The 14236-nt window shown below is 37.8% G+C and overlaps 1 protein-coding gene across 2 annotated transcripts in view; it reads right to left on the bottom strand.

The window, feature by feature from the left end:
* Positions 1-11254, bottom strand: part of UBQLN1 (ubiquilin 1) — a 41192-nt gene extending 29938 nt beyond the window's left edge. Inside the window, exon 1 of one of the 2 annotated variants that reach the window (XM_069476333.1) lies at positions 10573-11254. In XM_069476333.1, coding sequence (XP_069332434.1) covers positions 10573-10752 — 180 coding nt within the window. In that variant the 5' untranslated portion in view covers positions 10753-11254. The remainder of the gene's footprint in view (positions 1-10572) is intronic. The other variant, XM_069476334.1, reaches the window with a different exon arrangement.
* Positions 11255-14236: the final 2982 nt, after the last annotated feature.

Below are 14236 nucleotides of genomic sequence, written 5' to 3'. Positions count from 1 at the left end.
TAAGCTCTGAAGATAAAACATACACGTTAATTTCATTTCCTACAGAACCACACATTAACAGCAGTAACATTAACAGCATTTTGCTAGAATTTTCTATATAGTTGCCTGAATGATATACTACATTCAAACCTTTGCTATGTCAGTATTTTAAGGTTCAGGTCCTTCAAGAATTTATTTCTGAATCAGTTCTTTACTCAATATTGCTACCATCACTTGAAAAAATATCCATGGTTAATACATCATACATATACAATAGCTGACAGATAACACTCTACAAACATCTGATGTTTAACCTTGAAGTTAGTACCCTTATTAAAACCACTGCACAAACCTTATACAAGGATGTCAAATATGAGAAACAACTACACTGAGTATATGAACAGATACATGGGAATGGGCACCTTCTTATAAAATTGAACACAGCCACAAATGTTACAGTGGATTATCTCTAAAATGTATTTTTTAAATAGAGTATCTATGATCTAAATATGACAAAAAGAACAAACTAAATGTTTCACTATTCACATACTATGATACCCTTCCTTCTATCGCAAAAACTTAAAACTCAATTCACTGGTGAACAAAAGTGTGCAGAGGGAAAGAAACCAATACAAGTAAAGCATATAAACTCTTGAGCCAGGTACTTTATGCATAGTATCTTATGAAATCCTCCAATCTACTAAGTATAACTAATATATCACATGTTAAAAATGTAGCCAGTGAGGCTTAGACGGGCTCCTTGCCCAAAATCAGATTTCTCCAATTCCAAGGTTCGTGCTCTCTCAATGCAGACTATATTTCAATATACTTAAAAGCCAGTAACATACCAGCACGTTTTTTTCTTTCTAAAAATATTAATATAAACAAACCAAAACAATAAAACATACAAGTAATAAGTAAGTCAAATGAGCTAGTTCTACATGGAAAGACTGCCAAGATGATACAAGTACAAAGAGAATAAAGTAAAGTATGGGTATTGACCCCACCTGTTAAACAGAAAAAGTATATACAGATATACAGATAAATATCTTTCTGGACAGAATCACCAAAAAAAATTGTTTTCTCTGGGTGTGCCCATTTTTATTTCATACTTTTCTACATCATTATGAATTTTCTAATTTTGAAGTAATAACATGCAAAATGTATTTATTTTTTCTTTGTATTCTTTATTTTTAAATATAAAAGCTGTATCCTTCAAGAAAACTGGAGAATACTTTAAAGATTAAAAAAAAAAAAAAGGCCAGACATGGTGGCTCACGCCTGTAGTCCCAGCTACTCGGGAGACTGAGCAAGAGGATCCCTTGAGCCCAGGAGTCTGAGATTGCAATGAGCTATGATGATGCCACTGCACTCTAACCTGGAGATAGAACAAGACTCGAAAAAAGTTAAAAAGATTTTAACAAAAACATTATATCCAAGTCTAGACATCTGTATAGCAGCTGCTTAATCAGTAAACCCGTCTGTTGCTGTCATATCTATAGAACAAGGTAACTTGTAATTGCACAAATTTACCTGGAAAAACCAGAGGTCAGGTCTTCCAGTAATATTTTACAAAATACATTTTTTTCAAAGTTATAAGAAATGGAATCTGTTAATCCAATAGTTTATGCATCAAACAACAGATTTACAGATACACAGTCTCTAAAAAGCTCCCAATGTCAATTTAATGAGTTTTAAATATAGTTTTTCACTTTTAAATTAATATTTAATTGACAAATCATAATTGTATACATTTATGGGGTACAATGTGTTTTAATATATATATACACACAATGTGTAGAATGATTAAATCAAGCTAATTAACATGTAATGTCCATCACCTACCTCACTTATCTTTTTTATAGTGGAAGGTGCTGGCACAAAAAAGCAACTGAAATAATGCCATCAGACATTTAATTAGACTAAGAATAAACACATTTCTTCAAGTAAATCACATTGTTAAAATAATCCTAAATAAGTACAAAATACTGCAAATAAATCTTTAAAACACTATTTCTTCACTTACTCAATAAATACTTGTATTACTCAATATGCACCCAGGCCACAATGCTAGGCATCATGAGATAAGAAGGTAAGTGAAAAAGTCACTACCCTTGGGGTTCTTACAGTATTTGGGGTCAAAGGAGGGGGGAAACAGTCCATATAATCACAAAATGGAGTCACAGATTACACTCAATCTAATTTAGAGTGGTAACTCCAACCACCCTCTTATGAACTGACATTTAAATAAACTTTTTTAAAACAAAGATATGGGGGTCTTGCTATGTTGCCCAGGCTGGCCTTAAACTTCTGGACTCAAGTGCCATCACACTCAGCTCTTAAAAACTTTTAAAGGCTGAAAAGTCAGCCAGAGAAAAGTCAAGGCAGTATGGAACGTGGTTAGGTGTGGACTCCAAAGTGTGAAGAGCCTGGGTTTGAATCTAGGCTCTGCTACTTAGTATGTGCATGACTTTAATAACATTATTAATCTAAGTGTCAGTATCTTCATTTTTAAAAAAGGATAATAACAGTACTTTCAGCATAAAGTTGTGAAATTTTTCTAAAAAGATAATGCATTATGCCCTACTAAACCTGCAATAAATATTAGCTATTAGGTCACAGTCATGAGCAGCATTTGCAAAAGCCCAGAGAGGGAGGAGAGAGCTAGTGATATCTAGGGGAAAGAAGACAATACAAATGGCTGAAATGCAGTGACAAACAGGGAAGACGTAGGTAGGGAGCAGATTCTGAAAGCTCTATTAACTGTGCTAATTCAGTAGTCACTAGCTGCATAGGCCTGTTAAGCACCTGAAATGCAGCTAGTCCATACTGTGATGTGCTCTAAGTGTAAAATACACAGCAGATTTCAGTATTTAAAAATTCAAAATGCTTCATAATCTTTCATATCAATTAAATATTAAAATCTTTTGGATATATTAGGCTAAATGAAACATTAAAATTGCAATAGCCAAAAGGTAGAAGCAACCCAAGTGACTACCAACAGGTGAGTGGAGAAATCAAATGTGATATATACATACAATGGAATATTACTCAGCCTTAAAAAGTAAATTTTGACACATGCCACAACATGGCTGAACCTTGAGGACATTACATTAAGCGAAATAAGCCAATCACTATAGTCCAAATAATCTAAGACTCCACTTACATGAAATACATAGAGTAGGCAAATTCAGTCAGAAAGTACATAGAATGGTGGCTGCCAGGGGTGGGGAAAAGGGTGAAATGGGGAGTGATTGTTTAATGGGTACAAGGTTTCAGTTTTGCAAGATGAAGAGTTCTCGAGAGGAATGGTGACAGTTACACAACATGAATGTACTTAAAGCCACTGAACTGTATACTCAAAAATGGTTAGGATGGTAAATATTATGTTCTCTCTGTTTTACCACAATAAAAAAAATTAATTTTGGTTCTTCCTTTTTGTTATTTTAAGTGGCTACTAGGAAAATCACATATGTGGCTCACACTGTATTTTTATTGTACAGCATTGTTTTATCAGTCACAGCAAAAATTTCCAATGAGAATTATTTTTGATGAACAGTGTGACAAAAACGAAAACAGGAAGGCCTAATGCCTGGGTCAGCAAACTTTCCGTAAAAGGATAGACAGTAAATATTTTCGGCTCTGCCAGCCATACGGTCTGTTCTGAAAGGAACCATAGATAATATGTAAGGGAATGGGCATGGTGGATTTGGCCTACAATAGTTTGCTAACCCCTGCCCTAAGGCACCCATCCATTGTTAAGAATGCCTCCTAAATTTTCAAGAATTTTATGAGCCCATTTGATATTGGTAGCTTGAAATCTGCTATGGTGAGAATATCTGCCTCCTGGAAATCCAGCAAACACTACAAATCAGTGCTGTTTTTCCTGAAGAACTGGTTGATAAACCAGTATTTACCAGCATACCATTGACTATGTAAAGAATTACCTTCTCATCTATGCATCTAAGATTATGTCACTTACGAATCATCTTTGAGAAAAATGGATAGTTACTTAAATAATTGTCTGTGTTCTGTGGCTCTGATGAGAATTTCCAGCTATGAAAGGCCATTCTAGCACAATGTGTTCCAGGCAGAGAGAAGCAAGAGTGAGCATCCTAAGGCAGTCAAGAGTTGTGCTTCGAGAGTGGAGAGCAGTTTAAGATGAAGCTTCTAGAAAGGGCTAGAAGCTAGTTTATGTACATACTGCATTCAGTAAAGGTTCAATAATTAGTAGTTATCATTAAATCGATATTATTGTGCATAATGGTCTGTGTTCATTTATAAACAATTTACTAAGCCCACACTATGTGCTAGGCTCTGGTAATGCAATCACAAACAATCACTGTTCCTCTCTAGCAGAGGAGAGGCATTAATTAATCACATAAATAACTTTTAACTGTGATGAATTATGACAAAAACCAGGGTGTTGAGAGAAAATGCAACAGGGGTCCCAATCTAGGGATACTTCCTTGAGAGACTGACCTTCACACTTAGATTTAACAAATGAGTAGGAATGGACAAGAAGTGGATGTATTCTGGGTAGCAAGAACAAATGGTAAAAAAAAGTCTTGAAGCAGGGGAAAAAATGTAATAATAGGTCGAGGAACTAGAAAGTCAACGTAGTGAGCCAAGTGAGCATGAAGGAAAGGCATCAGCAGATAATGGAGAAGGTGGCAGGAACCGTATCACACAGGGCCTCATTACTGGGCATATATTCTAAGATCAATGGGGAGCCATTAGTTTTATGCAGAGGGCTACAAGATCTGTTTAATATTTTTCAGAGATTACTCTGGGAATGAATGGGTGTTACACAAAAGTGGGAAGACTGACCAGTAGGCTACTATCGTTTCCAGGCAAGAGACAATGGCAAACCAGTAAAGTCAATCCTCAATATTTTGTACCTACATAATCCATTAAATACTCTCCGCAACAGACATTTTTGTTCTCAGGACACCACTTTACAAATTTGGAATTCCAAAGAGTTGCATTTATGTAGGTTTTATCCATTGATATTTACTATATTAGAAATTAAAACTGAATAATCTTTTAAAATATTAATTCATTTAAAAATAAACCCACTACACGTTAATATAAATAATATTCTAATGAAAAATAACTATATTTTCCTAGTGAGAAGATTAGCACAGTTTTAAATTTTTGGCAATCACTTCAGTAGTTGGATTTTCCTATCTGTTGTGATATCCCATATCTTAAAGCCTCTGGCAAAACGTACTGCTTGATTTTGAGAAACTCAGACTGAAAAAACACAAATAACATCTCAGAATCATTATGAAAAGTTTGATCTCATGTACCCCTAAAAGGGTACTGGGGACCTCTGGACCACATTAAGAACTGCTCAAATAATAAAAAGCAAAGTAATCACAGTAAGATAGTTCTCCACAGCCAGTAGGATGGCTATAATAAAAAAGACAATAATAACTGAAATCCTCATGCATTGCTGATGGGAAAGTATTATGAAATGGTACAGCCACTTTGGAAAATAATTTGGCAGTTCCTCAAAAGTTAAACATAGAGCTACCATATGACAAAGCAATTCTACTCCTAGGTATACACCCAAGAAAAATGAAAACATATGTCCACACAAAAACTTATACATAAGCGTTCATAGAGGTGTTAATCGTAACAGGCAAAAAGTATAAATATCCATCAAATGATAGAGAAATAAAGTGTGGTATATATGCACATAATGGAATGTTACTCAACAATAAAAAGGAAATGCTACAATGGGGATGAACCTTGAAAACATTAAGTGAAAGAAGCCAGTCACAAAAGACCACGATTCCATTTATAAAACAAATGTCCAGAATAGGCAAATCTATAGACTAAAAATAGATGAATAGTTGCTTAGGGCTGGGGGTAATTGCTTAGGGCCGGAGGGCACAGGAAAAATGAAGGGCAACCACTAAAGGATATAGGGTTTCTTTTGGGGGTGATGAAAATGTTCTAAAATTGATTGTGGTGATGACCATACAACCCTGTGAATGTACTAAAAAAACACCGATTACAAACTTTAAAATAGTGAATTGTACGGTATGCAAATTATACTTCAATGGTGTTTTAAAAACAGATAAGCAATCTCTGTTAATCAGAATCATTAAATCACAAGAGTTTTTCAGGAGTCCAATATTAGAATACAGCAAATAAGAAAGTAACACTAATTTCAGGGACATTTTTTCCTTAGATATATCTTAAAATAGTGATTGAACCCAACCTTCTGGATAAGATGCTGTCCAGAAGAAATAGAACACAAGCCACACAAAGTGATGTTAAACTTTCAAGCAGCCACATTGAAAAAGTAAAAAAGGTCAAGTTAATTTTAATAATGTATTTATTTAACCCATGGTGTGCAAAATGTTATTTTGACATTTAATACATTTACAAGCTATTAAGACATTTAACTTATTTTGTTTATACCAAATTTTCAAAATCTGGTGTATATTTACACTTACAACACATCTCAATTCAGTCCAACCGTATTTTGCACTCAATAGCCACATATGGTTGGTGGTATCAAAGCGTACAATGCAGTTCTACATCCACATTTTATAACGTTAAATGATGTTTGTGATGATGATCCTACGGCATTGCAATTAACCTTATCAAAGAAAGGCTCAATTTTACTCAATACAACATTTAAACTAAGTATAAATTAAGTCTAAGTATATTAATATTTTCCCCAAAGTTCCCATTGCCAAAGACACTTTCAGGCAGCATACATTGCCTGAACATTTCAGATAAATGTATTTCAAAATTTTACACTATAATCTGGAGGGCTACATAATCCAAAGAAAGCTAATTACAAGTTATAGAAACTCCCTTCCATTCTCTGCACTAATTTTAATGTTTCTCTCTCTCTCTCTCTCACCTCTCTCCATTCTTACAGATGTTATCTTGCTTATTGTAACCTGGAAATCCATAAAGTTGTTTCAAATAGGTAATAATGTATAAGTAACAGAAAATATAATCTCATACACACGGACTTTGTGCCACTACACATTTATGGTTTTTAATCTATTTACTTATACAGGTTGAACATCCCTAATCTGAAAATATGAAATCTGAAATGTTCCAAAGTTCAAAATATTTTGAGCCCCAATATGACACCACAAGTGTAAAATTCCATACCTGACACCTTTGCTTTCTGATGGTTCAATGTACACAAACTTTGTTTCACTCACAAACTTATTAAAAATATTGTATAAAATTACTTTCAAGCTATGTGTATAACGCATATAGGAAATGTAAATGAATTTTGTGTTCAGATTTGAGTCCCACCCCCAAGATATTTCATTATGTACATGCAAATGTTCCAAAATCTGAAAAAATATGAAACTCCAAACAGTTCTGGTCCCAAGTACTTCAGATAAGGGATACTCAACCTGTATTATTAGGAAAACTCCTATTAATGAAACCACCTTGAAATATACACAGTGCAGTTTATAGCCTAACCACCTCTAAGTACAAATTTAAATGTGACTCAATTGCTTCTGAGTGCTCCATGAAAAATAAGTTTCACTTTAATTTGGAATAAAGTTTAAGCTTTATTATCAACTTTGAACAAATAACCTTATTAAATAGCAAGTGTACACGAAAAATTAAGGTATCCCGTTTTTGCCTGTTGACCACCCACAAACAGAAACCAAGGGAAAAATAAGAAAATAAATTACCACCTTACGATTTATTTTACAAGCTACCCAGGAGGATTAACATAATTTCATCTAATTAGGACATATTCATATGAAAACAATATTAGTATGTTACTCTACATCATATAGAAATACTTATTGAAAGATTTTAACTTAACAGAAAATGGGATTTGCCCGACAGAGCACATAAGGCTTCAGTGTTATCCTTTGGAAGTCTTTTGCTTAACCTCTTACCCACCATGATTAAATAAGAATTTTCAGAACCAAGTATTTCTCAATTTCTAACTAAACATTATTATAGTGGAATCTTAATGTCATTAAGTATTTTTAATGTCATATTTTAATCTGTAGCAAACAGTTTAAATCTATCAAACTCTTTAAGAAAGTTTAAATTACAAAACGGCAAATCTTTTCTTGCGCTTTAAGGAGAATTTTACAAATAGGTCATCTGAATACTGCCTTTCTTATTCTTGCACATTTTCTGGCATCTGCTTCCCTTTACAAAGCCCAACTTGTCTTCAAATTGGTGCAGAGGTAAACTTCAATTTTTATCACGTTTTCTGCTTCAACAAAAAGCAATGATCAAAAATTTAAAGATTAACTGCCATCAGAAAAAGTTACTTCTGAAAGGCTTTAACTTTATTAAAAATTCACTTTGGTTACAGCACGGTAAAATAAAAACTTACACAGAATTTTAATTTTACCATCACAAAAAGCAAAAAACATTCTCACAGATAAAACATATACTGACCCAAATGAAGTTTTCTATTTATAAAATATTGACTCTTTCTAATCTTTTGCAGTAAAATGCTGAAAGCAGCCAAGATGATAGAGACCTGAACAAGGAATCCTAGAAAAAAGACCTAGGGCTTCAAAACTTAATATGGTTACACATCCACTAAACTAGCTAGCACTAAAAAGACTGACAATATCAAATGTTAGCAAGGATGTGGATACAGGACTTCCCATACATCATTGGTGGGACTGTAAAATGGTACCAGCATTGTTTTAAAACAGTTTCTCATAAGACTAAAACATATAACTGCCCTATGACCTAGTCATTCCACTTCTAAATATTTAACCATGAGAGGTAAAAGCATATGTCCATAAAAAGACACATACAAGACGGTTCACAGTAACTAACTGGAAACAGCCCAGGTAAATCTCAACAGTGAATAGATAAATTACAGTTTATTCATACACTGGAAAGCCACACACCAATAAAAAGGAACTACTGACATACATAAGGATGAATCTCAAAAACGTGCTGAGGGATAAAAAGCCTTAGAAGAGTATATTCAGTACAGATCCCACTTATGTGAAGTTCTAGAGAAGGCAAATCTAATCTACAGTGGAAAAAACTCAAAACAATGGCTGATGGAGGGGAAGAGTGACTGAACTGACTGGGAAAAAGCAAAGTTTCTAGTCAATTATAAGGTTCTACATCTTGATAAAGGTTTGGGTTTACACAGGTGTAAGCAATTGTGAAAACTCATGGAATGGCAACCATAAGCATTTCATTGCATGTCAAATTTACTTTAAAAATGTAAAAAATAAAGTTGGACTCAATAACACGCACATTGCTGAGGTGACATGCACTTGTGTCATGTACTGATATTTGCAATTTACTTTGAAATGCATCCAAAAATTAAGATGGACTTAGATCATATAAGAAATACAAGAAAATGGTAATTGTAGGTGATGAACATATGGGTGTTGATTGTACAATTCTTTCAACATTTCTGTATGTTGGAAAATATAAAAATGTTAAGGAAAATTTTTACAAGAACATCGGGAGACCAAAAAAATGCTATAATTGGTGGTAAAGTTTCTCTCATTTGATGCTACACACCCTACTGCTTCACAAAACACACCACCTTTGGAATTAGATAAATCTATACCGAAATCATTTACTGTCCCCGGGGAAACTCACATTTCAGGATTTGTTCATTGTTTCCCCTCATAAACCGTTCACATTTTTTGAGATCGTCAGAGATAAATTCAATAATTAATGGAAAATACTGTAGAATGTATTTAACAATAAACTAAAGCAATTTGAATTCCACCAAGATTCTTAACTGCAAAATTTTGTATTCCTAACAAACTTCAGTTAGTAAATTATTTGGTAATATTCTCCATTAGCTCCAATTTTATTTTTTTATTCGGTTGCAAACACTAGTATCTGAGTAACGTCACTACCGTCCTTCTAAAATCAAACAAAAACCTACCCAATAACTGGCATCTAACAGATAAATATACTAAATAGGAAACAGCGAGTCATCAATGAATGAAAGTCATTCACTTTTCTCCTTAAACCTAGTACTATTACTTAAGATGTGGCTGAAAGCAATTCCTACGTCATACTTAATTTTTTTAAAAAAAGGTTGGAGGCTGGGAAAGATTTCAGCAGTCAAAACACAGAACTAAATGTACACGTGCTCCTCACCCCAAAACCTACCTTAACCCGCAGACAGGTAAAACAATGAGCACCCCCTCCCTTTTTTAATTCATGAAATAATAGCAGCCAAAGCTAAAGCCAACCTTCGACCCCGCCCAGCCTCCACCCCGCCTGGAGCCAGACGGTGGGTCCCTTTCCTTTGTGAGGAGCTGGAGGAGAGGCGACTGAGGGCGGGGAGCTGGGGGAGGAGGATGGGGGTCGGCGGACGCCAGAGAAGGCAGTCTCGGAGCAAAGCGGCGTCGGCGCGTCCCACAAACAGGCCGCGCAGCCACGCCACAAACCTCTGTGGTGTCCCGAGGAGCAAACCCACGAACTTGGGTGTGATCTAATTTGGGGCGAGAGCCGCAGAATAGTCATAGGCACCTCCGAGGACTAGCCTCTCCCAGGACCTTCCGAAATGTCTCCTCCGGCGGCGGGCGGAGGTCCTGCCGCCACCCCCACCCCGGCCCGAGCTCCAGGCGGCCTCACCTGCTGGACGGAGCTATTCTCTGGCACAGCGAACTCCTCCTTCTCCTTCGGGGTCTTCACGGTGACTTTCATGATCTTGGGCTCCGCAGAGGCTGCGGCCGCGGGGGCGCCAGCACCTTCGGCCGCAGCGGTGCTGTCCTGGGAGCCCGGTGGGCCGCCGCTTTCACCACTCTCGGCCATGGCGGCGGCGGCGGTGACTCAGGCGAGCAGGAGGGAGAGGGCGAGCGAAAAGAAGCCAGCAAACGCCAGAGCCGGCCGGCCCGGGCAGCAGAGAATGCAGGGCACGCCGCCTCAGTGGCAGTGGGCGCAGGGCCGCCCTAGCGGATGAGGGGCCGCGGAGCTCGGCGTGGGCTCCGGCGCAGGCCCGAGTAGGGCGCTGGACAGCCGCGGTGTGTTCAGGCGCCGCTCGTTCGCAGCGACATCCGCAGCCACCGCCGCTTCCTCCTCCCTGCCCCTCCCCCCGCGTCCCTCCGCCGGCGCCGCGCGGGGCACGCCGGGTAAGCGCCGCGGGCCGCGTCGCCGAGTCATCCCTGGCCGGCGTCGCTGTAAGCTCCGAGTGCGTTCCTTTTCCTCTCCCGCTCCATTGCCCAAAGTGCAGGTGCGTCCAGCGTGAAGGACTAAAAGCAAAGTGGGGTGGGATAGATCAGTTCATTTTTTATCCATCTCCTTCACCAAAAAATAAAACGAGGTTTCTAGGAAGCACTGTCACGGCGCACAAGGATGACGTCACGGTTAGCGAAATTACTAGAAAGGGGCTCGACCACTGGGCGCTGTGGCCGCGCATGCGCTTGCAAGCTCACGGTCCAGGTAGTCTCCCCACCCCCTTACCCCAGCCCCTGGCTGGGCCGTGCTCTCCCTTCCAGGCCGTTGCGGTCGACTGACCTGGCCTTCCTGCGTTCCCCACGGGGAGATGGGTCTGGTGATAAAATAGTGGTGAGGTAGTTTGTTGTTATTTTGATATGCTTACTGTTTAACTGCTTGGAGGGCTCAAAAGGCTTGCTCTTACTGCTCTGTCGCGGAAGCTGAAAGATTAATGAAGGAAGAGGTCTCTTCATAACGAAGGGAAAATGGAGTAAACACCTGTGACTACCCTGCGCAATCCCATGGAGTCATTGCTCCATGGCCAGAGTTGACCGCCCTCGGGTCAGCCGGGTTTGGTCAGATGATCTGGCAGCCTGTGTTGACAGTGGCCTCCGCTGCCCCGCTAACAGTCCTGCGCGGGCGCCCCCAGATTCTCCTAAAATGTGGGGCGGGAACAGTGTGCCTGAGGGGTGCCCACCTAGCTGGGACAATTTAATATACCTGAGGTGCCCATTTTATATTCTATCAAATTAAGTGACTGCTCCATTTCGGACTTTAGGTGGCATTAAGGATAGTTCAAAAAGTATTTCTAGTGTTATATAGATACAACTAAGAAACAAGTTAATTACTTTACTTCTGAGACTCCTACATTTGAAATGACCCCATCGTTTGCTTTTAAAGATGACTTGCAAGGAATATACAAACCAGTACATTAACCATGTTAATCATTATTGCACAAACGTAAACTTTGACAGCCCATTATGACCCAAATCTGCAAAGACACATTCTGTATTTCTGCTCTTACACCATCCAGCCCTGTTCTGGGGATACTGTTGCATAAACACTACTTTTTACCAGAGCCCTTTGGAATCTGGGTCTAAGAAGTTCTGAAGGTATAAATTTCAATATAGACATCATTTGATACCACGTAAATTTCTGGCAGCATTGTTCAATTACACGAACTAACACAAGGTCTTCTACTGAAGGATGACTACTTGGTTATGTCTAGGTGTGAGATAATCACTATTTCTCAAGGTAAAAAATGCCATCATTGGACGACCAATCATTTGAAATTTCTTCCATATATTTAAATTAAATTTCAACTTCCTTACTTCCCCATTGCCTGGTCCCCTGTCATGCTGTATCTAGCCTGCACACTTTGCTTAGGCTGCCTCTTCTGCCTAGAATGACTTTCCCCTTGCCTTCACCTGCCTAACTTCTGCTCATCCCATATCACATTCCCCTAGAAAACTTCACTCCTTATCATTTAGAGACCTGGTGTCTCTCTTGGTTCTCCAATAAATACCTGTGAGTGTGTCTGTGTGTGTGTATGTGTATTCCTGTATGTATGGATTTGCTTTGTAATTATCTGTCTCTACATTAATTTCTAAAATTTTCTGATGCATATGTGACACAATTTATGATGTAATATGATATATCTGTAAGAAGATTGAGTGTAATTGGTTATCCATCGTTGAGACACTTTTTAGACATAATCCTAACCTAGAAGGGGCCACTGGAGGTAGAAGGACCATGATGTAAATCAAGGATTGACAAACTTTCTGGGAGAGCTAGATAGTAAATATTTTAAGCTTTGCTGGCTACATGGTCTTTGTCTAAAATACTTAGCTCTGCCTTTATATCACAAAGCAACCATAGACAATACGTATGTGAATAAGCATGGCTGTGTTTGCTGAAAACTACTTACAAAACAGAACAAGCACAGGATCTGATTTGGCCTGTGTAAGATAACTTTGACAACCCCTGGTATAGGTGTCTGTTTGAGGTATGTTCTTCTGAATGGTTTTTGTCAATTAAATGGTTAGTCTGGAGAAAATTATAGAGCATATTTTATCCATGCTACACATGTTAATTGAACACAATTAATGTCCAAATACTGTATTGAGGTTACAAAGACAAATACAACTCAGTTTGTGCTGTCAAAAAACTTAGAAGATAGTTGGAGAAGGGAGTTGGGGAGGGAAATAGACAGTGATGTGCTGGTAAATTTTTAATAACCAACTCTCCAGAAAACAAACCTTGATTTATAGCATTTGCCAGTTTTCTTGATGTAAATACTTGGAAATGGCCAATTCAAGCTACCAACTTGAGGTAAACTGGATCATAAAACACCTAAAATTTTACCAATCAGGCCTCACAAGGTAGCTCCAACTGAAGAGGTCTCACTTTGAGAAAATCCTTACTCAGAATTCAAGTATATTGATAAGAGGTTATTATTCACATGATAGAAGAATTCTTGGGGTAATCACACTGTGGCTCTCCCCGTTAATAAATTCATGTGCCTTGTCTACAAAAGAAAAAAATTCTTTGATAAAATGATTCAGTCAATTCAATCAATAAAAATTTATTGAGTACCCTCTGACAAACTTTAATCCTCTGATCTTGTGTCCAGAAACTGACATACCTTTAATGCAAGGTAGTACATATGTCAAATAAGTGGTATAAATAACATGTCTTTATCATGTTGCTACCCTCCTCAAAATCCATTATAAACTCCCCATTGCCTGGCAAATAAAGTCTAAGCTGCTTTTTTTTTTTTTCTTTTTTTGGTAGCTCATGCAGAAGGAAGCTCAAGCTTCTTAACTATGAACTCAAAGCCTTCTGCAACCGATTCCTAGTCTGTCTTTCAAGCTTCACTCCTGTTACTCTATATGGATACACTCTGTTCCATTCAAACATGTTTATTACCATCTCTGGAAGTACATTACACTTTTCTCACCTCTGTACCCATTATTGCTACCTCCTCTCTAAAACCTTCCTTGGATACCCAAGCCTGCGGAGTCGTTTTAGTTCTCTGACCTTCTGTCGTAATTTTTTGCACAATTCTCTTGACCATTTCATC

This window comes from Eulemur rufifrons, chromosome 7, assembly GCF_041146395.1.
Source record: "Eulemur rufifrons isolate Redbay chromosome 7, OSU_ERuf_1, whole genome shotgun sequence".
Lineage (NCBI taxonomy): Eukaryota > Metazoa > Chordata > Mammalia > Primates > Lemuridae > Eulemur > Eulemur rufifrons.
Note: the sequence above shows the minus strand (reverse complement) of the source record. Positions and strands in the feature narration are given on the sequence as shown.